The sequence below is a fragment of the Neolamprologus multifasciatus genome, chromosome 15, assembly GCF_963576455.1.
Source record: "Neolamprologus multifasciatus chromosome 15, fNeoMul1.2, whole genome shotgun sequence".
Taxonomy (NCBI): domain Eukaryota; kingdom Metazoa; phylum Chordata; class Actinopteri; order Cichliformes; family Cichlidae; genus Neolamprologus; species Neolamprologus multifasciatus.
In genome coordinates this window covers 7,852,159-7,878,508 of record NC_140453.1, presented here as the reverse complement: position 1 = coordinate 7,878,508, position 26,350 = coordinate 7,852,159, and the positions used below count along the sequence as shown (strand labels likewise).

General features: G+C 42.6%; 2 protein-coding genes and 1 long non-coding RNA gene across 5 annotated transcripts in view; all 3 read right to left on the bottom strand.

The window, feature by feature from the left end:
• Nucleotides 1–813: 813 nt before the first annotated feature.
• On the bottom strand, nucleotides 814–13,576 carry LOC146501484 (fasciculation and elongation protein zeta-2-like). Of its 3 annotated transcripts, XM_085131968.1 has the most exons (11): nucleotides 13,156–13,576; nucleotides 9,564–9,672; nucleotides 9,245–9,361; nucleotides 8,129–8,270; nucleotides 6,221–6,348; nucleotides 5,673–5,822; nucleotides 5,379–5,459; nucleotides 4,831–4,906; nucleotides 4,466–4,531; nucleotides 4,125–4,161; nucleotides 814–3,485 (listed from the first exon to the last, which is right to left on the bottom strand). In XM_085131968.1, exons 1-10 carry the CDS (start codon nucleotides 13,458–13,460, stop codon nucleotides 4,151–4,153), a joined length of 1,185 nt encoding a protein of 394 aa, XP_084988094.1. In that variant the 5' UTR covers nucleotides 13,461–13,576; the 3' UTR covers nucleotides 814–3,485; nucleotides 4,125–4,150. The 3 variants fall into 3 exon arrangements, with proteins under 3 accessions (XP_084988094.1, XP_084988093.1, XP_084988095.1); XM_085131967.1 differs by lacking the exon at nucleotides 4,125–4,161; XM_085131969.1 differs by lacking the exons at nucleotides 4,125–4,161; nucleotides 5,379–5,459 and having other exon boundaries at nucleotides 13,156–13,575.
• On the bottom strand, nucleotides 9,971–13,149 carry LOC146501485 (uncharacterized). The gene is made up of 2 exons (XR_014869174.1): nucleotides 11,924–13,149; nucleotides 9,971–11,886 (listed from the first exon to the last, which is right to left on the bottom strand). It is a non-coding gene; the product is annotated as an uncharacterized LOC146501485 (long non-coding RNA).
• A 6,451-nt stretch (nucleotides 13,577–20,027) lies between the features above and the next one.
• Nucleotides 20,028–26,350, bottom strand: part of LOC146501483 (WD repeat-containing protein 26) — a 13,412-nt gene continuing 7,089 nt past the window's right edge. The window contains exons 6-14 of the mRNA XM_085132784.1: nucleotides 26,105–26,261; nucleotides 24,591–24,729; nucleotides 24,294–24,434; nucleotides 23,828–23,947; nucleotides 22,814–22,959; nucleotides 22,413–22,491; nucleotides 22,155–22,284; nucleotides 21,536–21,730; nucleotides 20,028–21,419 (exon numbers count right to left, since the gene is read on the bottom strand). Coding sequence (XP_084988910.1) covers nucleotides 21,394–21,419; nucleotides 21,536–21,730; nucleotides 22,155–22,284; nucleotides 22,413–22,491; nucleotides 22,814–22,959; nucleotides 23,828–23,947; nucleotides 24,294–24,434; nucleotides 24,591–24,729; nucleotides 26,105–26,261 — 1,133 coding nt within the window. The 3' untranslated portion in view covers nucleotides 20,028–21,393. The remainder of the gene's footprint in view (nucleotides 21,420–21,535; nucleotides 21,731–22,154; nucleotides 22,285–22,412; nucleotides 22,492–22,813; nucleotides 22,960–23,827; nucleotides 23,948–24,293; nucleotides 24,435–24,590; nucleotides 24,730–26,104; nucleotides 26,262–26,350) is intronic.

Genomic DNA, 26,350 nt, shown 5'->3' with positions numbered 1-26,350 from the left:
AGGACGTCTTTCCTTTGAGTCAGCAAAGTGCAACAGCTTGGTGAAGTCTGCAGGAAGTCCGTTTTGCATCTTGCATATTTAGGTCTGTAAAGGTATTTGTTTTGGAAATTTAAATGACAAGTTTGTTTTCTTGGAAAAAAAAAGTAAACGTACAGAAATGTGTTTGGAGGTGTTTCATGAATCCACAATGTTCAGCTATTAAACTGAAACAGGTCTGTAAAATATAATTGACTTGTTTGTTAAAAAGTTAAAAAAAAAAAAAAAAAAAAAGCTGAATTAACAGCCTCTATTCAATCATTTTTCACCATTTGGGAGAAATGATTGACGTGCAAGCAGCCCTGGAAAGAGCTGCTTGCACGTTGTATGTATTAGAGGGTCGTGATGGAGGAAAACGCTAGACTGTCTTAGTTTTGACTTTCCCATCTATGTTTTCACAGTAATAACATTAAACTGGTAAATATGAGTCATTCATTTCAGGTGAATTTCATATTTTCCATGAAATCCAAAGCATGATTCCCAGATTAGGCTTCCTTAGCCACACTTCCCGAGTTGCTCAACATCAAGCAAACAGTCATGTGAATAATTTCTACATCATATTGGAAAGTTTTTCAAACTTGACGAAAATGGTCTTCCTTGATATTCAAATCCACAGTTTTGACACAGCAGTGACTTAATATGCACTAAAATAATTAGGATGGGACTTTTTACTCTGTTAGACATTTGTGCAAAGATTAGGAAATTACACTTCATATCTGAAAGGTCAAGGTTGGACATGCACAGACCTAACCTGCAAATTGACAGGGAAAACAAGCATGAGGAGGTAACTCTAGTTTTTATTTTGAAATGGGTTGCAATGCAATGAGGGCACAAAACACTTGTACCATTACAGTCAATAATATGGTTACAAAACAAACATTTACATAATAAATTAATATATTGCAGTACCACATGAGACAGTAAACATTAAACCCCAAACTGGGGAATTATATTGCATTAAAAAAAATGAGTTATTTGTTAACTGTACAAAGATTTTCAGGCATTTACAAAGGCAGCCTCTTATTTCATTGCTTGTTGTACATATATAAATATAAATCTTTCAATTTGTAGTTGAACTGATATGTCTGCTGAGCAGGCCGGATGAGAGGCTCTGGCCTGAGATGAGATCTTTCAGTGACCTCTGTGCTGACTGCCATGTCAATATAAATCAGTGTTTTATTTACACAGATGGCATTAAAAGCTAGTTTAATTTAAGCACTTTCCTAACCAGATTATGACAAATCAATAGACACCTTTCAAGATATGATTTAAGTATTTCGCTGCCTCTGATTTTAGGACTTCTGATTACTTTCCACGAGTTAAAACTATAACAGGTTTCTCTGCTTGTCCCTTTAATCTAATATCCATATGCTCCTAAACAGACAAATCATTAACCATAAGAAATGTGTTTGCAACACTAAAGTGCATGCAGCACATGCTTGGTTGCGAATGTTTTCTTAGCTGGCAAAAGTAGAAACAGGTTACGTATAAATAGTCTTAACGCAGCACTACAAGCTTTTGACTTCCTTTACAAAATAAATGACCCCCTAATCATTTAAGCAACCGTTTGTGCAATCTTCCCCGACATTCATCATCTTCATCACTCCCCTTTCCGAGAGCGAGGCGTTCGATTATTACCCAGTAAAAGACAGACGTGTTAACCACAGCTATGCTATTATAAGAAGACCCCTACAACAAGCAGATGCTACTGCAGCCTCTACAGATGTTACCTGCGCTACAGCTGCTGCTATGACTGCAGAGCGTACTACATGATTCTGAGCGGGTTCAGCCGAGTGGCTGCTATGCATGAGAACATTTCTAAGATAGAAGTGCAGCAAGCTCCAAGCCTAGCTGCTAAAAGACTACTCAGGAATGTCAGCAACTTTCTGAGGATGATTTAAACTACTAACACTGATGATCGTACCTGAGAGCTAGGCTAGACCTGATCTGACAGTGTGTGGTGCACCTGTAGCGGCTGGTGTTTCGAACGTTAGCGTGCCAACTTGCTGAAGACGCGGTTGGTTTTAGAGGGGCAACTCCTGCCATTAAGTATTGCACTTCCAGAAAGACTTGGAAGAAAGCCCAGACTTTTAGTCCTTGTGCAGATCCTGAAGGTTTTCTCAAGCCTGGGATGAAATAACCTTGGTGACATCATGTTAAAGGTTCTCCAGAGCCGCCAAAGACATTACACGGCAGTTTTGCTTCACCACACACTAATCTACTGAGACGTACTCTGTGCTACGACAGCACACGATCAGATCACTGACGGAGTAAAGTGCTACCACTAAAATTTAACCGCTAAAGATGTAAGAGACTGGTTTAAAAATGCCACAACTAATAACAGATGCTTAACTATTTACCAAATCTGACTTCATTTGAGCTACAACACCAAGCTAACATACAATCAGACAGACTGGTTGCCACTAATGCTGAACTTTAGCACATGAGGTATCTGCAGACTCGTGAAATGACACCTCGTGGGGAAGTGATGACATTGGTGGGGATGGGGAGGTTACTACTTGAGGGCTCAGAGGTCAACAAACTAGATTTACAAAATGTTTACAAAGTCCCTTATCTCACTAAAAACATCCCCTTATCCAAAAATATGCTTTACATATTTGTTCATCCAGCTACGACTTTAAGTCTTTCCACTTTTTTTTCCCTATTTAAAAAAAAAAAAGTTCCCCAAACTGTGCAATTTCTTTCATCATATACAAAATATTTCATCTTAACATTCAGCTAACAGCTACTATTGAGTGCAAACCCTAAAGCAACATGCAACAACATCACTACCTACAGTTTTGCATTTTTAAATTAAAGGGTTTGTTCCTTGATCCTCACCAAGCAGTTTTCAACCTTAAGACGCTGTCATGATGTGCAACCATCAACTAATGCCATTAATGCAATGGATTCCTAACAAGGAAATAACAAAACAAGACTTCATAACACGACTTGCCCGGCACTTTGAGAGTCACAGATTCTGCCCGGATTCGTTTTTCCTGTCAGGCATGAACTACACAGATGTAAATTTCACCTCACACAAGCTTGATGACGTTGCACGCGGGTTAAACTTTTGTGATTTTCCTGACTGTTCACAACTCAAAAAAAAAAAAAAAGCCCCGCACAAACCAGGAAGTGAAGTGTTCAGACTAATACTGATTACTGGCATCTACAGACAAGTTATCATGCAGTCAGAACATACATAAAGATGTAGTACTCAAGCATTAAAAAGTTAAAAGTTACATTGGAATATATGAGTCAAGGAGAGTTAAAATCCTAGGATCAACAGAGTTTTAAAAAAAAAGTACCACAAGGAAAGAAAGTCTATGATGTGGAAACTGGGGGCCACTTTGTGGGGTTTTCCTGGATTACCAGAACCCTCTTCTGATGGTCCAGTGGATGGTTCTGGAAACAGGAGTGTCGCCTTTGACTTTACGTGGGACAGAGGACTGTGGAGAGAACAAGAGCAGAAACGCCCTTTACTTTATTTGCACAAAAGAAAGCTGCACATTAGGCAAAAGCAACTACAGCACGGACCCAGTGAGTGAAGAGGAAATGGTAAATACAGGTGAGAAGCACACATAAACAGGTAGCCACCACTACAAGCTCGCAGTAAAGGCAAAATATGGGTGCGCTTTTGTGTTTTAGGACAGCGGTCTCCAACCTTTTTTGCGCCACGGACCGGTTTATGCCCGACAATATTTTCGCGGACCGGACCACCTTTAAGGTGTTGCTGATAAATACAACAAAATAAAACTAGTACCGGTACCGAAAAAAAGAAGATTTATTCATAACACACGTGAAAACACCCAGGAAAACCGAGTTAACGATAACAAAATGACGCTGAAAACCGATAAAAACCCTGAAAACCATACATTTCACACCTCAACTCTCGCAGCCCGGTACCAAATGACTCACGGACCGGTACCGGTCCGAGGCCCGGGGGTTGGGGACCGCTGTTTTAGGAGGAAGTGTAGCGCAGCAAACAAGCACCACAGTAGCGAGGGAGGAGTGAGGGGACGGCTGCTGCTTCTGGGCATAGCTAAGGTCACCAATGCGCACAGAGAGAGAATTGGATCTGTGGTCACCTCTCAAACCTCAGTTTCCACTGCTCTCATACCAGAGCTACCCCCAAAGGACAACGCGGCACAGGTGAAAGACAAAGGAAGTACAGGTCAACACTGAAGGGTGGCAAGGAAAGGATTTCTCTTCTCCTTTAATTAACCTTTGTACAGTGGCCTACGTTTCTGCACTCTCAGCTTCCCTAAAAACAAAGAAGGGAACTCTGCGTTTCCCCTCTTTTATTACAAAACAGAGCGTGGGTGTCTGAATAAAGTCACCTGATTGTGAGCGATATAAAATTCGGACTGTTTTGTTCTCCGTTTTAGTCAAATTATAGACTTGATATTAATAAATTCTTAGTGCTTACCTTTGAGAATATAGTCTGTTAGGAGGGCAGGTACCTTCTCACTGTCATCCCTCATGGCATGGAGGACTAGAATGAAGACAGCAGCTTTTTACATTTAGAAAACAACCACACAAACTGACAGGTTAGCCCCAATCAAACAGCAACACCGGGTTTGCCTGGTAACACGATATTATTTTACAGAATGTCATTTTATCTGGGTTGGTGCAGATGAAAAGAAGTTTGTCCAACTGATAAAATTCACACAGGCACAGGTTTGAATTGTAATCATCGAATGTATATTGTTGTTTACTTCATATATGAATCCAAACACCCTCCAAATGATGATGTAACACATTTGTGTTTCTCTGATATGACTTTCGACTCACTCTTTGTGAGGATCTGGAGATCTTCTACAGACGGGGGGCCTGCTTTCTTCTCATAAGGGATCACTGTGGTCAGGTACTGCAAAGAAAATCAATTATGTCAAATACAATGACACAGCTACAAAAAGTCACGCTTCACGCCAAAATAAAAAAAATAAAATACGACATCTGTGAGCGCCATGCAGATCACATGAACATGTGGTAAATATTTGGCTGCTGGCTGCAACCTTTCAGCAGCCGCTCAGAGAAAATGTTTACTGAAGCGAGGGTAAAAAAATTAAATAAAAAAATATCAGATGAATGAGACGTACATGCTGGAAAAAAGAAAAACATTTGACAAAAGACAAAGACAAGAATGACTAAAGTGAAGGAAAAAAAGAATAATTAAAAAATAAAATAAATAAGAAGAAGACAGATTAAAACGATGGCAAGCATGTGTTTGCAGCTGCACAAAAGGAAGCAAATATGGCGGCAGGACAAAAAACAAACAAACAGAAGAAGCAGAGAATTTTATCTGCAGTGGAAGTGGAAAGAGGAAAGAGCAGGGGCACCTGTTTGTCCCCTCCTGTGTTGCCAAAAGTTTGACGGAGGCCATTTTGAATGATATTGGAGAGTCCCTCCACAGTGAGGAGCTACAAGAAGCGAGAGGAAGATAGAAGAAGCGAGAGATGAGAAGGATTTGGTTTCAGTGCGAAGAGAAGCAGAGCGCCTGGCAGAACCTTTGGTGCTGTGATGAAAGATTCTCACACATGCAGACCGTTTATCAGGTTATGCATCTCTCCACATAATTTAAACACTTTCATCAAAGTCATGTCTTTTTCCACAAGCGTGACCACGTGACTCACCGTGCCGGGTATGTGCGTGCTGGCCGTCCTCTGGCCGTTGGGCCCCGTTGTAGTCGTGTGCCGGATTTTCTTCTTCTTCCGCAGCAGCTCGCGGTGCTCCTTCTGTCTGTTCTGCACTTCAATGAGCAGTGAGATGAAGCTGTTCTTCACCTGGATTCATGCAAAAAAACCAAAACTTAAAAAAACTGTTTAATTGTGACCACACTACCCTTTGCTATTCTCATTAAAATAATTATTAATATGCCAGAAATCTATTTTTGGATGCTTCAAGGAGAAAACAAAACAGAACAGTGTGACAGAATCGTGACAAGTCAGGCTAAAAATAAAGCTGCCAGCGGTTCATAGGCTTGTAGAAAACCGTGAGAGCTGCTGCTATAAAACAAATAGGTTATCGATTAACTGTCCTTTCACATTAGGCTTATTTACCTCAAAGTACTACAGAGCTTTTCAGACGGGCTATTATTCTTTTTGCCGCCATTTGTCATTGTTGAGCCTGAACGTCATTGCCTTGCTGTGGATTTAAAAAATAATTAAATAAATCAAAGTACCTCCTTTTCATAGTCCAATTCATCTCGCAGAGCCAGAGCCTGGATCAGCTCCTCACTGTAGCGACGAATGGCCGCCTCCACTTCCTCCAGAGTCTCAGTCAGCTCCGACACGGACATCTGACGCAGCCCTGAGGACCGTGGGAACATACGAGGAAGGAGGAGAGTGAAGATGGTGTACGTGGGTTGACGGGTGTTCACAATGAACAGCAGTTTACAAAATCCTTACATTGTATCAGTTACTTCAGTGCTATTACAAGATTCACATGTGTAATAACCAGGTTACAAGCATCTGCTGTACCAGTTTAAAAGGAGACAAAGAGGCATTATCCATTTAAAAGTGCGTTATGCAGCAGTGTTTGAGCAAGCTAGAGCACGAATGCTGAGAGAAAGAGAGACAGCGCAGCTTTAGTGAAAACAAACATGTCAATCAGAGAAGATGTTGTTATTTTTCTATTGTTTCGATAAAGGTTAGGTTTCAATGCAAAAAAAAAACATGGTGGCCTCTTTAAATAAAGGTTTTTTCCTTGTTTAATGGGAGTTTTCCTTCCCACTGTTACCAATTGATTGCTCATAGGGGGGTCATCTGATTGTTGGAGGTCTCTCTATTATTGTGGGTTGTTAATGTTACAATTTAAAGGCGCCTTGAGGCAACCATTGTTATGATTTGGTGCTATATGAATAAAACTTAACTGAATTTAATTTGAGGGTAGCGTTGCTAACTTAAGCTTCCTTGTGTCTTTTTTTTCTCTTATGACATGGAAATGACTCCCAGTCTTTCATTGAAAAAAAAAAAATACATCTTACAACCCACTAAGATCCAGACTTAAGAAGATGAGAAGCGAGGATGCTTCTGGGCGTGCCGATGGTCTGACGTACAAATACAGCACTTCTAAAAGTAGCACAGAATGACGCCAGTTATCACAAATGTTGTGGAATCAATTACTTCTCATTAAGAAGCTTTGCATCCTCCGTTTCCGTGTCTCTTTCTTGAATGTCTTTCTAGGTCTCGTTGGGAAAAGTTGAGATCCAAGAAGGAGATCCAATATGGGGGAAGTCAGCACAAATGAAAGCACCGATAGAGGCAGCTTTTTATACTTCCACGACACAGACAGAGAGCAGAGGATGAGACAGTGATGTAACCTGGTCGCAACATTTCTTTTTTTAATAGACTCCTGCCTACGCAGCCCTCATGCTGATACTGGCTGGGGGCTACACGCCCACTGCTCGAAGGTTTCAGCAAAAATGATCCTGAAGGCCATGAAATAATACACCTCCACATAGTTCCAGAGGGTAATTATAGATAATGGATTTCCATGTTTTGAGTCCATACAGTGTTTGTTGGGAAAAAACACATATAATTTACACTTGAATGTTTTTAAGTCAGAAATATTTACAACCTACATGAAACCTTTTACATCTTAAACAAATTTAATGCGAGAAATGAAGAAAGAAAATAAGGTATTTTGGCAACATCTTGTGTAGCTTTACATATTTTATCCCTTCAAATAAGAATAAATGTTTAAATACTGCAGACAAACATTGTGACACTCACAGTCCTAGTTTCCAGTGTTTGAAAAAACCCAAACCCACTAGAATCTGCAGTTAACAGATGCAAATACCTGAAACAAAATGGCCTTAAGGCTTTCTGTGTACAAATGCACATTCCACCCCAGTCCAGCATTAGGCAGATATACGCTTGTAATTATATAACATTTTGGGGCAACACACTTGCTGTTTGTCCGCATTTGTTACGCGTTATGTAAGAATGTTATCAGACGAGTGCATGTGCCTCACCATTTCTTCACGCACTGGACAGCGCAGACATGAGGAACGAGCACGCCACCATCAAAGCGTTTCGCCTTTAAAGCTTTATGTTGCTGCGATTTAGTGGTTCACGGTGATACTCACGGTCCTCGTAGCTGGTGTTGGAGCCGGAGCGTTTCAGAGCATTGAGGTCTTGAGAGAGCATGGACAAGTCGGACTGTGAAGGACTCTCATCGTCCTCTGGGTCTGGAGACTCCTGCATCATCTCCTCTATCTCCTCAATCACCTGTACAAAAAACAACAGAGGTGGGCGGATCAATCCAAATATCAATAGTATCGATACCAACGCTGGTATCGGTATGGGGGTAGAAACAAAATGTCTAAATTAAGCATGTAGTCCACTAAATTGTGTTAAAAAAATAATTCATTTTGAAAATGAAAAAACATTTATCCTCACCTCCCCCTACAACTAGCACCGTGCTAAAGGCTTCATACATTTCCTCACAGAAAACATTATTGCTAGTTCACGTAAACATAGGCTGAAATCAGAGTCCCACGGTCCCCAATTATGGGGATAAGGTGAGCGATTTCAAGAAAAAGCAGCAGAACCCAGTGTGTGTTTACATGACCAGAACGATTGGAACAACTGTTCTGATCTATATTGACATGATGATTTTTTATGGTAGTGATGAAAACGTTTTTCCCACTATGTCACGTAAAAATAACGCCGCTTTGACATCCATGTTATGGTGCCAATATCCAAATCTCTGTAGCGACATAAAAGTGCTTCTCCTTATTCATAAGAATTTGGTGCATTTCTAAGAAAAACAAACAAAATCAAAATCATAGGGCAATGCTTTCATTTTGAAATGGTGTTTTATTTCTGTGAGTTAAGACATCTTAGTACACAAATAAGCTGTTTATTCACCTTTTTGAGAGCAAAATATAAAGTCTATCACTCCATTGTACCTGCATGATGGGTGCGGAAAAAAACTTGAGCTACAGGATAGCGTGTCCTTTGAACATTATTGTCCCAAAGCCATGATTGCTAAGTGAATCTATTGGACACACATCTTTAGCCAAATGTGACTGTGTTGAGGATTTCAGTGCATCTTTGTAAGCTGGATGGATAGACTGTGTTTTCTGCTCTTCATAAGATGCAAAATATGTCAATTCTACTGAGGCACAATTATCCACATCAAAGTTTCTTTAACATCTGCCAAAACACAACACTGCTGTGCTCAGGTGTGAATGTTTTACCTGCTCGGCTGTGAAAAGCGGCTCGTCGCTGATGCACGAGACGATGATTGAGTGCATGTCCATCTGCTCCCTCAGCTCCTCATCGTCAGACAGATCTAAAGATTGGTTATCCAACTTCTGTCCCGGGGGAAAGAAGCGAGGGCAGAGATTGAGAGACAGATAGGAAACTTGGATGAGACGACAAACAGGTGGTTAAGTAGATTGAAGGCAGAGGGTTCAAACTGATTACCGATCTGTGCACTTCACTTTTAGAAATGTATATCTACTGTGTGTTTTAAACAGCGGACATGACATTGGACCGTGTTTGCCTCTGCGGTACCTCGTGTTCGGTGAGGTTGAGGGAAGGCAGGTGTAAGGAGCGAGTGTGAGATGTCTTCCAGTCCACCGGCATCACATTGCCGTAGTTATCCGTCAGAGCGTTCCACACCCTGGAGCAAAGACAAGCATCCGTGACGCAGTTAGGATTGGGTATTATGAGAAATAAAGACAAGTAGTGATCAAAACAGAGAAGGACGGGTGAAAAGTAGTTTTATCTGTACATGGGACAGATAGCGTCCTTCTCTTTTTAGTATGACACAGCATTACTTGGCACTTTTTGTGTCCTGTTCTCTGACCACCCCCTCACCACTTCAACGCGTTCCTGCTGCTGAATCACAACGAAGCCGCTGATAAATGCAACAGCTCTAACAAACACGTCACTTGCCCAGGGTCTGCTGAAATGTGACGAACCATTGGTTAAACTATTGGTTCTCCAATTATTTTCAGAATTTTTACTATTAGAGCTCTTTCTGAGTGTGTGACTAACACTGGGTGATTTGGGGTGGGGGCGCGTTACAGTGACACCAACAGACTGTTGAATGTTTACAATACTGTGCAGCATTCGAGTTTGGCAGACAACTTAGCAGAGACGAACAGATGGTGGCACGGAGTCTGTTCAACACAACAAGTTACTGTTAAACACAAATCCAGCATCATGCGTAAAAACATATTTGTTAACAGACTGTCAGCAGGCTCGGAGGATTCTTGTGAAATGGATAAAGGTTAGGTTCAATTATATAATTACTATGGGGTACTTTTGCGTGTTTTTTTTAAAACTCTAGGACAGAAAATCAAATCAGTTCAGGGTTTAAACTCAAGTGTGCATGCAGGAGGTCCATTTTTCCCCTCCTCTTTTGGCTCTGCATGTGCGAGCACAGAGAGGATGGATGCTGTGAACCCATGTGTCACAATGGCTCTGCATTGTCATAGCCTCTTGCTCATCCTCGGAAACGCAAACACACAGACACACACAGGCAAATGTTTATATAACATGCACATTTCTCCCTGAAGTGCTCATGCACAGCTTGGGAAGCGTGGAGCTGTTGGGTTGTTCTAAATAGGGCAAAGGCTGGCAAGGAACTATTTTTTGTGCCTTGAGCACTGACGCTGTCTCTGCCACGTGAGCGTGTGCCAAAAAGCACCATTAGTGCATTTGCATTTTAAAACAAGCCTGGTTGTTATTTCAATTGAAATTTTCGATCAGTTTGTTTTTACCTCAGTGCTGAGGAAATTTGTCCGGATTACTTTAAGAATACATATATGCTTGCAGGGGTACAAATATATATAATTTTTTTACCCACTTTGTTTCAAGCACACACACATTTGTCATCCCGCAGTTCGTCTCAGGCATGGTTTTGCCAGAGAACTCGTTAAGCGTCTAGGCACGTCCCGCAAAAGTGCAGTCATCCAGAAAAGACTCTCACCGAGTCTGGCACTGCTCTTTAGGCTTCACTGGGCTGCTGTCCAATTATTACGTTCCCCGCTTCCTGTTTCTTTACCTACAACAACCATAAATGTTTTCTTTCTGCTGTCATGCCAGCTTCCCCACAGGATTCCACTGATCATTAAGTGAGACAGACTGCTACTTCTTTTTGCTGTGACAAGCTCTCTGATGTGCATAACTGTCTGTGTGTTGCACTGAAGTGGAAAAAAAGAAAGAAAAGGATAAAAATCAAAACCGGGTGCTCAAGCAGAGTTTTGTATAATTCTACGCACAATCCTCTGGACCCTCTGTCTGTGTCAAAAACTGTTAGAAAAGGTTTACGGAGGCTTTTGAATCTTAGGAAAGTTGTTCTGAATGGGTCACACATCCACCACTGTTTCCTGAGAAAAGGCAGACTCTGATGCCTCTAACTATAAGGAGGGGGACCTGTACAACCTGCAAATCCAATTTTAAAACTTCTTAGTGGGTACGTCTCACTCCAAGTAACTTTTGGACAAGTTGCTCACAAGGGTTCGGCAACCTTACAGCCTTAACTGTGTGCTACTATTTTGTGTGTCTAAAAAAGACATGATAAGTACATTTGTGTTTGCGTGTTATCAATTTATCCTGTGTTCCGCTATAATTCCTCTATAATGGCTAACCTCTGTTCTGTTCATGTCAGCAGTAGGAAAGCTTCCCCACATCGTGTGCTTGCATCTTACAGTGCCACAGTGTTGAAATATTAGTTACAAAAGAGAGGAAGAGAGTGACTCATGCAGTCAAGACAGCTTAGTAGTTAAAGTGACAACTACACTGGCTGCAGGGTTGATGTGAGTTGCCGCTTTGAATTAATAGCAGGTTTTCATGTAAATGTGTGTGTGCCTGTGAGATACAACATAAACTAAGTACCTCCAAGTGGAATTGATAAATAAATAAACAAATAAATAAATAAATAAATAAAAAAAAAAACATTTTAGTGATAAAAACCACCGAGTGACCTTGACATCACCCACTTGGTTTCCTGGACACTCATTTTGAATCCTCCTTTAAAGTTTAGAATTTTGGAACCATCAGTGACAATCTAGGGATATTAAGCACACCCAAACAGCAATCGTCAAACACAAGACAGATGCTCCAGAATCATGTGGCTTATGCATAAGCTATTTCTGCCTAAACAGAACCATAACTTATACAAGACAATACAAGAAGATATCTATCCAGCAAATGAGGGAAATATTTACTCGGGTACAAAAAGCACTGCAGTCAGAAGTGGGATGGTTTTTCCTGTCTTTCTGTCTGCTCCCATTAGAAAGAATGCAGGCTTAAGGCAATTAACTGGACGTTTCACACCTGGCTATGTAGAGTCCACGGTGAGACCAGATGTTGAAGTCAATAGAAGGGTTTGATAAATTCTTATTTCCTACCCAGTTATTTCATTTACCATGACATTTTGTGGATTTCCTTCTTGTTACCCATCCCACTGTTTTTAAACATTAATCTAGTGCAAGGTGCATGTGGCACAGCAGATAAATAAGGAGCACGTACATCAGTAAATACTGATAAGCCACCATAAGTGAAGGAGGCTGACATCAGGGTAGCAATAAAATCTATGAATACATGTCTCTGTATCCAGAAAGAGGAAACATCATGAAAGCCAAAAGCATAAACTCTTTTGTGTCGTGTGAGAAAGGCGATTTGAAAACAGGAGGAGACAGAGCATTTGCACAGGGGTCAACAACTATTCAGTTATTCCCAAATGTACAATTTAAGGATCACTAGTTTTATGGCCAACATCAAGCAGTCCAGCATGAAAACCAGCACTGTTAACGTGGCATCAACACGTCCTCCACACATAAATAGCTCTTGATTCCTTCTTGAGATAGCAAAAATTCTGTTTATTTTTTTGTATTTGTTGCTTGTAAAATGCTATTCCTTCTTAAAGACCAACTTAACGAGTCAAGCTGTGACAGATAATGGGTTTAACACGTTCAGTTATGTGTTATCGTAAGTGTATTCTGGCTAAATATTGCATAGCACTGATTGAAGCTAGCTAAGATTCCCATAGTGCCAATGTAAGGTTAGCCTGGAGAGGCTAAAGTCGTTAGCTAGCCGGGAGATTAAAAGTTAGCGCTAAGAAAACTGGCAATAAAAAAAAAAAAATCATACTCACTCGTCGTCTTTCAAGTAATTATCCTCAGTGATAGGTTTAATGGGAGCTATGTTTTCCGTCGTAGTGTTGTAGTTTCGGAAACACACTGTGAGCTTCTCGTCGAAGTCGTGGACAAGGTCCTCCATCGACTTGAAGCTGCAGATCTCCCCAGAGAAACTGTTGTCCAGATCCGAGAAATCGTCTAGGCCCGACGAATCGCCCACGTTTGAGTTTAGCTTGTCCAGTGGGTCGACCGCGTCCGAGGACGGCTTGAATTCGTTAAAGTCCTGCCAGTCCTCATCAAAGTGGGCTAACGGCGCCGCCATGACTGCCGTGGATTCTCGGTTCAGTTAGAACCGTCGATGTTCTCTCTGCTTTCGGCTTTGACTCTCGACCAGACTGCGAGAAGGAGACACAGAGGAGAAGCGGGGTGGGCGGACCGAGCCGTGTGATGTCAGCGGCGACGTCCCTCCCCTTTTCCATGGAGCAAAACAAACACGGCAGGTGTCGTGCCAAAAAGTGATCCATGTGTCGAAAAATTAGGTTTACGGTGTTTCTATGTTGTTTTCTTGAGTTATATCTTGTTTGTATGTACTGTTACCCTGTTGTTTTAAATACCGTCTGCTTTTAGGCTGAGAACTACCACATAAGTTCGTTCTGTGACTGCATGGCAATAAAGAATCTTTGTATCTACAAAAACTGACTGCAGCTTTTACCTTGTGACAGGAATGATCTCATGAGAGTATGTTTGACAGATTACTGGACAATACTCCGACGACATAATCATCAAATCATTTTAGCAACCCCGATAATCTTTCATCCATCTGCACAAAACATATCATATATATCATATATATCTATATATCTATATATCTTGTTAAAACCCAATGTATTTATGTATTTTTTAAAATCTGAGTAAATGACATGTAAACAAATGCCATTTGTAGTCCGAAATTAACCAGCAGGGGGCAAAAAGGTCCAAAGGATCCAGTTTTTTTAAGCTCCTAACTGTAAATATTCAGGCATTATACATGGAAGCCTTTTTCCGCCTCTGAAAAAAAGAAAAGAATAAAACAAATGCAGTTTGAAAGTCAATATTTTGGGTTTGCTTTTGTATCTCGAAATTTGGACATTCTGACATAGGTAACTCAAAATTGAGAGACAATAATGTGGCATTTCAACTTAGCTCTGCATGGCAATTGTATTTATGTATCTATTTTTATTTATTTTTTTATTTTTTTACTTTTTGCTAAGATGAAAACAAGCTTCCGTAATTATGACAGAATTGCATGTCTCAATATAGACCCGATATTTCAAATTCCAATTCAAAGGTGCTTTATTAGCATGAAAGTCTCTAACACAATATTGCCAAAAAAATCAAAGTACAATTTAACAAAATTATCACAATTTATTTAATGAAAATGTATTTAAGGAGATGTCCGTCTTTTCATAACCGGTGTTTATTGTCAGTCATTGTGACCTGTTTCTTTTTTTTTCTTTTTTGAATTTTAGCAGCTATGCCAATAGTTTTCATATTGCTTTTAGTTTAAAATAATAATTTCACTTGGACTTGCACTTAAATGTTGAGCACTGTGGGCTCACATAAAATATTGTAGTTTGAGCCCACCCCACGTGTACTTATTACTACTCAAAATAGCCATCTTTGTTTTTTTTGTTTTTTTTTGTTTTTTTTGCCTGTCCCGTTTGGCTCTTTTGCCATCGGAATTATTGTCTAAAGGCGAAGAAAGATGCCCAACGGATTTTCTTTACCAAATTGACCATCCCAGCTTTGCCGTAATGGTCCATTTGATTCACCTTTTATTCTTTATTTTATTTTCACTTGCTGAATACGGGACAGAGTTGACTGGGGGAAAGAAAAGGGAGAAAGAAAGAGGGAAAGAAAAACAGTTGAGAAGAGGGACGGGGGAGAAGGGCAAAAAACAAAAACCAACAGAATAAGCAGAAGAAAAAAAAATACATATATCGATCACCTGGATCACCTGTTGAGAAAGAAAAAAGAAAACAAGCAGAAGAAAACGAGAGTAATACAATAAACAACATCACAATGATATATGGGAATATGACAGTAAATACTAAATATTAAACATTATTGTGCAGCACGTAAGATCGACAGCACAGTGTGCATTGAGGTAGGAGCCAAAAAGGGTGTAGTTTGTGTGTGTGATCACCCGTGTGTACACCTGTGAGCATGGACGCGCTTGTTTTCTTAAAAGGTTCCCTCATGTAATGATCTGCTAGAGGGTGTGGGGGGCCACTGCCCCGTCCTCCAGGGCATGAAGCAGGTATGGAGGAGATCAAAACTCCAGACATCCAGAGGCCCCCAGAACACAAGAGACCAAGGAAGACCAACAGAGGGGCAGCCGTGCCACTGTCCCAGAAAGAGCTGAGGAGAGTCCCAGATGAGGGGTCACCCAGCAGCCACGGAGCAGAAGCCAGGGGGGGTTGCATTGACGTGCCCGTGAGCTCCGCCGGCAGCCAGCTGTGCCTGAGTGACCGAGCCCCAGGCCGAGAGGCCGGGGGCACCCCACCTCCGAAGTGGCCCAAGCGAGCCCCAGGCTCCAGGCCCCGATAAGCAGCCGCCAAGGAGTGAGCCGGTGTGTACCCGGACGCCCACCCCCGGACACAAAGAACCACGAACGCAACGATGTCTGAGGGAGTCCGCCCCCGGCAGGGGAAGTGGTGGGGGGAGATAGGCCTCCAAACCTTGGAGGGCCTGAGCTGTCCTCAGAGAGGTGGCGTCTGATACCCAACCTGACATATGGACACAGACATACAGGCACACACAGATACAAACATCCATTCCCACCCTCATGCTCTCATATGCACTTACTCCACACTCAACCAACGTGGAGACAGACATAAAGAGACGCTGTACACACAATCACACTCCCCAAGCGTACTCTACGAACCGGGTCTAGGTACCCTTGCCCCTGGAGGGGGGAACTGCACCCAGACCCAGGTTGTGTTACCCTTTTCCCTGCGGTGGGGAGAAGCAGACCGCCCCGACTCCGCAGCAGCAGGGAGGCCCCACATTCCGGACCCCAGTCGGACGGCCAACTCCTCCTCCTAGCCCCCCTGCTCCAGCAGACCGCAGAGAACGAGGGTGAGAGAAGACTCCTAACCTCCCTCTACCCGGTCATTGTAGTGTTGATGTATGTGTGTTCTAAGGTGCATTTAAACCCAGGAGGGCATGGAGCTACCTGCCAGAGAGCAGCAGGTAAGCACATAGTCCCTCCTGCTAGCCCTCAATGTCTACGTGTATTTAAAATTGAGAGGTGGGCAACGACGCCAGGGGTGAGGTGTACACCCTGGTGGTAATTGGGATTCCGTGTAGCGTGCCCACCCCCAAGATCCTATATGTATGTGTAATGAGAGTGTGAATGTCTAAGTTGCGGGATAAAATTGAGGCAGAGGCAGCCAGAAGGGGACAGAGGGGGGGGGGGGGGGGGGGGGGGGGGGGGGGGGTACCTCCTCTGCACCCTGGTGACACACCCCTACTCCAAGGCCCTGCATGTGTGGGTGGTTGTGGTGGAGCGGGAAGAGGGAGGCAGCTGGAGATGGGGAGGGAAGGAAGGGAGGGGCAAGTGACCCCTCCCTGGGGCCAGCTCCCCCGCTGACCCCAGTAGGCACCCCCATACTCCGCGACCCGCCAGGGAAGGGGGGCCCAGGCCCATCCGAACCGGGGCCCAGTGCAGCGGCGCCGCCCGGCCCCACAGAGCCCGGGGCAGTCCACCCAACCCCACCACAGAGAAAACTGCACCCACCCCATCATCCACTCATCTTCCAGACTACATAAGACAATAGACGCCCAGGCTGAGATCTTCCTCCACCTCTCCTGTATCTCCCCCTCTTGCAGAGAGAGTTCCTGAGAGAGGAAAGCTCCTGCAAGATGTGACAACCCCCCCCCCCCCCCCCCACCAGTTGAAGAGCCCCCCAGGTGGCTCGGCGCACCGGCGGCACCCTGCGCCAGTGGTGGGCCCCCATATACCCACCGGCCCACAACCCCGGCAACACACCAACCAGGACCCAGGCCCCCGAGGCCCGGCCAGGGCCCCAGGCCATCTTTGTATTGAAATGGCCAACAACACCTAACTTAAATTATTCTAATTATTCTACTGTCTCCTCATGTTGATATCAAAGGTAGCCTCCTCCCAGGTCTGACTCCAAACATTCTTTCATGACCTTTCAGATATCACTGAAGACAAATAAAATACAACCCTGTTTCCAAAAAGTTAGAATGCTTTGTAAACTATAGCCATAGAAAAAGTAACGGTTGAGTTGATTGGTACAGAATTGAAATTATTGACCTGATAGTACAAAGAAAATGAAGAAACACAAGTATTGCCTTTTTTAATGCATGCTCACTTTGAATTTGATAACAGTGAAATAAATCCGCTTGCGACTCGTCACACTAGAGGTCAGTAATGTCATGGAGTCTCGGTATGAGGGTGTAAAAAGAGGAGAGGCTGCTTCAATGCACAGGTATTGGGAGCAGCGCACCTTGATTATTTCAGCAGGACTATGTTAAACCACACATTGACACAGAACTATTTAGCAATTGAAATGAAGCAAGTATGGAGAAGCTCTGTTTTCATTATACACAACAAATTTTAAGAGTGAAGGCGTCCCTGTCTCAGCATGATTCAAATTCAGAATGAGTACATGTATAATTTTGAAGTCACATTTCGATTATTCATTTATTTTGAAATTTAAATTATTTCCATTTCTTGTGTTCCACTTATATTGTATTTTATTTACAGTGTGCAAACTCTCTTGGAAACAGAGACCTTCACGAATGCTTTGCCACATTGGTGACTTCGGGGTCGAGTTGTGCCGAGCTGTTTAAGGATGGGAGAGTAGCAGAGTGGATTTCTAAGCATCTCACAGATTCCTAAGTTTCCTGCCCCACCAAACGGCGATGGACCATTCTTATTGTTGTTTTGTTTTTTTTCAAAACCCTGAATGCTTTATTGAAAATATGCATACATAACACTTTCCCTACACAACAATACAAAACAGTACAATCACTTTTGTAAATAACACATTGAACGTAAATCCACACATTTCCCCTTCCCGCCCAAACCCAAGGAACTTAGAGATGCTACTGTAAGCCCTTAGTATCCCCCACCCACCACCTCTACCTCTGAGAAATAAGACAGTTAAATCAGAAACAAGTCCCTTGGTAAACCCAAGACAAAAGAACAGAGCAGACACCAGGTTGCATACAGACATAGCATTTGCCACCAGCAGGTGAACGATGGGTTTTACTGGAACTCTTATTCGGGGTCTTGGTGTGTACCGTTTGTCTCAAGTCTTCTGAAATGATGCAGGGCGTGGAAGGAGTCCATTCTATGGTCTAGGAGTCAAGATAGAGGTTTTCAATGTGTGAATATCAGATCAACACATACACAAGTGCCTCAAGTAAATTTGGCTTTGATGTGGGGTCAGAGAAGTAGCCACTGCCAATCTACAACAGCACGCCGAGAGGGATGATCGGTCGCGTACACAGACATGCGATAAAACAAGATTTTCACACGAAGGAAACTCTTTAAAGGCGAGGGGTGGACAGATCAAACCTGATTTGATTGTAGGTAACACACTTCCTACGACTCTTCTCACTCCTAGGTGCATGAGTGTTACTGTGCATATTATTTTATTTTTTGTGATAGTGGTAGAAAATATGCAACTGAATACAGATGAACAAAATATATTTAAAACATAAAAGAGTTAAAAAGGGTTATAAAGATTACAACAAAAACAAAAAGGACTCCAAATGTCTGGTTATACTTTAATATGATCATACAGAGAAAGAGATCAACCAAAAAATGATATATGAACAACAAAAAAAAAAAAAAAAGGAAAAAAAAATAAGTAACAAAAAAGTCCAATAAAAACAGACAGAAAAGCACTGTATTGAAACATTTCACTGTATATCAGTCTGTAGCAAATAGTCATTACATACCCTCGAAAAGGGAGGAAGAAAGCTTTGAATGGTGCACTGACCACTGAATAACTTGGCTGGAGAGTGAAGTGGGGGGTGGGGGGGGGCTGTTAATGCTGAATTCTCTCTAAGCTCGACAGCGGTACCCTGGAGAAGAGGCTGCTACGCCTTTTGAGAGTGAGCTTTCAAAAAGTCAAAGACAAGCCACTGCTTTTTAGATGCATAGAGGCATAGTAAGGGCTTGCTTCCTTTAAGCAATCTCCTATGTAGGTTACGTCTTCACCAATGTAACACTTTACGTTTTAGGCTGGGAACTTCATGGATTTATGCCATTGCTGTATGTGCAAGAGAGCAGAAAAGACTACTCAAAGTGCAGTTTGGGGGAGGGGGGGTGCTGCCGTACATAGTGAAGGTTTGTGTGCAACTGTATAAACAGGAAGGCAGTTTGTGTGCGTTCCCAGGATTGCAACAACACTCCCTAACTGTGCGCTCGAAGCGTGGATCTGGGTACTGGTGCCTCTCCTCTCTGGGGCTGTCCAACTACACGTCCATTAATTACAATCATTAACTTCTCATAAGAAATTACTCTTTGCTAATAACAACACTTTACAGCTTTTTAGAAACAGGTCTCGCTCGAATTGCTCTTTTGAAATTTCTTTTTCCTCCCCAAACCCACAAAAAGCAGATGTCACTGGTTCAGTGTCGCTTAAATGCCACGTGGTAGGGAGAGAAAAAAAAAAGAGAAAAAAAATCTGAATGTAAAAATTAAAGCCCCAGATTAAAAAAAAACCAAAACAAACAAAATGACTTTCTTTTACAAAATGGCTCTCAAGTATTCTTTGTTCCACAGATAGAGGTCCCTATGGGGCTTTGGATAACTTAGAACTGGTTTTAAAATCCTCTTTACAATTTTAACATGGGATTAGGAGAATTGGAGAGAGGGTGGGGGTGGGGGATTATCTGCTGGTGCGAATTGAACACACATGCATGCACGCACGCACGCACGCACGCACGCACACACACACACACACAAAGCACACGCCACTTAAATCTGCACTCGGTAACGTCAACTCTCATACTAATGTGTGCATGCATAATCGCTCATTCACTCTCACTCACACACTCACACAGAGGAGGAACAGCAGTCACTGATGTGCATTAAAAGTTGCACTTTTCACATCTGAAAGCATGTCTCTTGAGAAAGGTCAAAGTGTATGTCTTGATAGTGGAAACGCCACCTTATCGACAACGAAAGACCCACCCCTCCCTCCTCCCAGATGATATGTGAACTGTGAGTTCCTCTGTCCTCCTCTTAGGCAGATGTAATGGAGTTGTGCGGTAGCTAGCTCGACAGACTGTGTGTGTGTGTGTGTGTGTGTGTGTGTGGGGGGGGGGGGGTGTACTGTCAGTTGGAAACAGAACAGCAACTGTCCTTTAGCAGTTAAATTAAGGAATAAAAAGATTTTATTTTTCCTAATGTTGAGAAACAAAAAGTGGAATCTTCACACTAAAGCTTTCCAAGGGCACTACTTGCTAAGATTCACCTCTTAAATGAGAATAAACCCTATGACTATCATAAAAAAATCCAACATTTAGCATAGCCTTTTTTTTTGTCTGTGTTTCAGCTGGTCGGTCAATGTTTCCACTGTGGACTTTCAGCCTTTGTCCAAAAGATTGAATGTTAATATAGCAAGAAAGAGGGGGAGAGGAAAACATACATACAGAATAGTTGCTATATCCCCCCTCTATGCACCATCCTCCCCCAGCAAGACCCCACCCCAAGTCCATGGAGACATTATATAGGTAACGTGAGAGACAGACAGGCACACAGATGTAGTCCAGTGAGCAGACGGCTGATCTGCGGTGTCTGTCTGGAGGCATCACAGGGACTTGATGTGCTCCAAGCTCCAGGTGGAGGTGGGTTTCCTGGGAAACTTGTGAGGACCTGGCATGGCTGGTGACCACGCAGGGACATGGAGGAGGAAGGGTTTGCTTGGAAGAGGAGAACAGCCATTACAGCTCTCCAGGGAGTATCCCGCTGGGCGCCGACTCATTTATCAGGCCTTTAGGTCAGAATCGGATTTCGGATGAAGACGAGTTTTCGGTCCGTCTTCACACTCGCTATTTTTTTCTAGGCCAGTCAGGAGACAATTTTCTTCCGTATGTTTTCTCTTTTTTGTTGGTTATTCTTCTCTTGCAATATGTGGATGCTGAGTTTTCTTCGCCCATGAATATTGTGTTTTACTGTGGGATGTTGTTTGTTGTTAGAGACACGGTTTCTGCTCTATTAGTGACCATCAACTGTCCATGTGACTGCAGTTTTCTGAGAAGGAAATAAACATTTAGTCGACCAAAATGGTGATTTGAGGAGAATTTTAGCATAAATCAACATGAACAAAAAGAAAATAAAATCATGTTATAACCAACAGTTATAACTACCGTTGAGCCCATCTGCCTCTTGTGATTCGAGGAAGGGTGCAGGGCCCCAGATGCGTACTGTGCCGTCATCGGAGGCAGAAGCCATGAGGCTTGGGATGGCCGGGTTCCAGCTCACACAGTTAACGGTGCGCGTGTGGCCTGTGAGCTCAGCGATAGGAAGTTCACCACGCCGATGCCAGATGTATACTTTGTGGTCTGTGGCAATAGATAAAGAAAGCAATAAAACAGGTGGAAGAAAACAGGGTTCGAATTGTAGGGGAATTAATGTAAAAGACAACACCGATCGGAATTTAGAAAGTTTAGAGAAACTGAATGAAAGGAAGAAACATTTCACCATATTTCACAAGGAAATATGGGGAAAGGGTGCAGAGGAATGAAATACAGCAAAGGATCTGGGCTGGCCGGGAATTGGCTGCTAAGGGCTTTAACCATCCTAATTAAGGCATTTAAGTTACTTTTTCCAAATTAGTCACTACTATAATGGTGATCAGAAGTCATGCAGAGCTACATGCAGAAAGGACACTGGACCAGAACACATTACACTGAAAGAAGACTCATACATGTTCTACTAAACATAGTCAAAACGTGGCCATTTATTCCCACAGCACTCTGACTGTACCTTCGCTGCCACTGGCAATGAAGTCTTCGTTGTGTCCTCCAAAGCAGGAGTGGATTGTGTAGAAGCCCTGGGTAACACCTTGGTACTTCCTTACCAGCACCCGGTCCTGAAGGTCCCACAGGTGCACTCCCTACAAAAAGGTATAGACCAACAGACTGTAACTACTGAAGGATACTTTACACCGTTTAGCAAAACAAAGCAGCCATGCATTTTAGCAGGACTGATGCTGTAAAGAGCCTGAATTGATCAGTAGCTTACCTGAGTTGCTACATTTAACAAAGCTAATCTTCCGTTCTTTGAAACAGTAAAAGACATGATAGGGTGGTCCTCCTGAACTCTGTAAAGGACATGTGAACAAGACAGCCTGTCAGGCATTGTGATGTGTGATGTAACTGATAATTATAACGTGATATTTTAGAGCAAATACTACAGACAGCTGTAGAGTTCCTAAAATTCGGGAAGAGTTTGTTGTGGTATTCATCCGTTTTAAAGTGAAACCATAGCTATAAAAGGTGCACTGCTCGACATCAGAAGAGATCAACTCCAGCAACTACCATGATTAGCGATTCATTACACCTGGATTAGCCCCTTGAGAAAAATGTCAACAATATTTCATGTAGGTATACAACAGTGCAGGGATGAGGAGCGCTGACACATACATGTTTCTGTCCGTAAGGTCCTCAAAGTTGTATCCCCGGATACGCTGGTGGGTGTCTGAGGCCAGCACTATCCTGCCATCGTTCAGGCACCACAGGCACTGCACTCTCACACCCTCCCAGGAGTCTAACAAGTTGCCATCCAGGTCCTGAAATACACACATCAGAGAAGAGAAACACTGAAACAGCATAGTATGGCAATCATACTAAACTCTTACTCCCATTGGACGCTTACAAGGGGAAGCACTTCTTTCTCTGTTGTGAAGCGGTTTAAGTGGTTTCTGTCATATTTCAGGCCTGCTTCCAGGACAAAATGACCGATTGTGAAACAGAAGTTAGTGGGGATGATCAGCTTACGAGGGGAAACCTTTGGGAAAAATCCCAAACTTATTCCAATGGTCAAACCACATCTTTATTCATATATATCAAGATGTCAAAACTCTTCATTAAAAGGTACAGGGAACCCTGGTAGGGGAAAGAGTTGACAGAAGCTTCTGTTTTCTTTCAACCATTTATCATCCACACAAAAGACCTGTTAGTCACAAAGCACACACAAATAGCTGTAGATCAACTGTGAAAAACATTTTTATGGGCTCTTTCAGTAAGTTGGATAGAAAAATCACAATATTGAAAGAGCCTATGATTGTTTGAAAACCTGATTAAGGTCATTCCAGCATTTCAATAGATGTTTAACAGCTGCTAACACAACCAAATCTCTTTTCCTTTTCTCTCTTCCCCAGCACGCCATTATGAAAATATGCCAGGAATTTAGCACTGATTAACAGAAGCAATGATAATAAGATAAGATATGCTTTATTTAGCACCAAACATGGCAAAATTGTTACAGCAGTTAAAACTTAAGTTAAATTCAACAAAAATATAACAAAATAGCTGGGATGACTAATTAACTCTTTTCAAGAAAAAAAAAAGGTGAAAAATTTGACGAAAGCACACAAACTAAAAACAACTGTGCATTAAACATAGAGAGAGAATAAAAAAAATAACTAATTAACTTACACACTGATAAAACTGTCCCCTTTGTCCTCCAGTGACAAAGCGCTTGCCATCAGGGTTCCAGGCCACGCTGGTCAGACTATCTTCATGGGACTGGGACATTTTGGTCCGCAGCTCCCCCGTCTGGTGAAGAGGGGGGATTGACAGACCGAGTGCAAATCAAGAGGAGAGAAAATGGGGGAAGGGACACAGCGAGAAGAAATATTAAGCAAGAGTGGGGGAGGGTTGAGTAACAGGAAAGGAAACAGAAGGGGATCCGTGAAGCGGAGAGGTCACTGAGTATACACAGCACACTACAGAGTATCTAAGGCAGGTTATCCAGCACACGTTTCCTCATTTTGAAAAAGAAAGATTTTGAGATTCACCCATGTATGCTTTTCTACACAACTGTACTATTATGTTCTCTGCTGTTTGAAGAGGTAATATAGCATTAAAGTTAACAAGTGAAGCCACCGTGCATCAACCTTACCTGAACATTCCAGAGCCAGAGCTCGGAGCAGTCATCCGGTCCGCAGGCGATCAGGTAGGTGTCATCGGGACTCCAGGCTAAGTAGGAGACGCCGTACGCATGACCCTCCAGGGTTCGCAGCAGCTTCAGCTGGTGGCTCTCCTACACAGATAGTAAGAGGACAAAGAAAAACCCTGAGACACAATATGGACTGGGCCCTTATTTGTGGAAATTTAAAAAAAAACAAACAAACAACCAAATTGTCAAGAGATTTTAAAGTCTGAAATTAAAATACTAATAAAAAACCCCAAAACTTACTGGGTCCACTTGCCAAATTATGACAGTAGTGTCTTTGGAGCCAGTGGCTAGCTTGGTGCCATCATTTGAGAATTTGCAGAACCACACCTCATTACAATGCTCAGTCAGAATCTGTTGAGTGTAACATGGGAACTGCTTCCTGTAACACACACACCCACACCCACACACAAAATGAAAAAGTTAAAATCGTAATTCAGTCATCCATTTAACCCAGGTCCAGGTGGCCGGGGCAGCCATCTAAGCCTTAATCACCTCGGTTGTCTCCTTTCACTTCACAGAGGCAGCAGCTCTACTTTGAGCCCCTCATGCAAAGCAGAGCTCCCACCAGCTCTACAACCCACCTAAAAGAAAAACACTTGGCTTGTTGCCCATCACTTTGTAGCTAACAGTTGGTATCGCTAATCCTTACACTTGTAAGGACACCTTTTGAAAAAATCTTGGTTCTGTTCCTTGTATTCTTAATCCTTTAGTTGGTACCCACAGCTGGTGCCCACTGGTGAGGGTAGAATCTACCAGAAAGTCATCAGCTTTGGACTAAGCCCTCTTGAACTCCTCTACTGAATGGAGTGAGTCCCCTAAAGGATTTGGTCATATGCATTTTCCCAGGTCCATAATATGCATGTAGATTTATGGGGAAAACTCCAACACACCCTGTACTATCCCCTGAGATCGACAGTTGGCCCAGTTTCCATATTCCTCTTTCCGAACCGGAGTTTGAACTAATGCTTAGACTCTCCTCGCCAGCACCACTGCACTGAACTGTGATCCTCTGAAGATGTAACACACCCACTGGTCGCCCTTTACAAAGAGGTCAATCCTCCGTCTGCCAATCCAAAGGCACTGTTCGTGACTTTTGTGCATTGTTCCAAGGGTGTGTGAACAAAGACAGAGCAACCAGAGCCTTAAAGAACTTGAATTTCATCTTCCCTTCATTGTGTCAGTTAAAACAATCGATTTTAGATGAGCCACAGCAGTAAAACCACTGACCGGTTGTGAACAACAGTGATTATCTGCTGGAAAATCCTGGATTTATCCTGGATATTGCTTTGACATGTACCATCTACTTAAACATTGGTGCACACCAAACACCCCACTCCCTCAACCTATCAACTTCACCCTATCTCACACTACAAAAGACTTAAAGGATCCTTTGCCAGTGTCAACGTTCCAGACACCAGAGGACACCCCCAGAGGCTGCATGTCCATTCCCTGATGAGCTACAGGTGTTTGGGACATTACAATACACAGCAAATAAGTAGGAGAGAGAAAATGCGACAGGTTAAAATATACGAAGCATCAAGGTACAAAAGAAAAGAAGTAGTGGAGACATAGTAGTGGAGTATGTCATTAAAGAGAAAAATCAGCTGACTTCCACTCCAAAAACAACATTTAGAATCATAAGGAGCGCCAACATTTTGGTTTTATAACAACAAGAGTAAAATATTACAGTTTTTTAATTTAGCAAAGTCTGGCGTCTTGGAGAGAGTGCAACATGCTAGCTTTGCAGTACCAACCTGCTGCAGACGTGATCAAGGAGGAGAGAGACCGAGTCCAGGTTATTGTCCAGCTTGGTGTTATGATAAAGGCAGCGGTCCCTCTGCAGCTCCACTGCTTGCCGGAGCAGGGTGTGCAGTCGACGAGGGGGCAGCATCACAGAAGGAGGCAGGTATGCTACAAATAGAGAGGAAAAAACGGATCATAGAGATTCACAGCTGCACATGAAATATGCACACACACACACAAAAATAAGACAACATCTG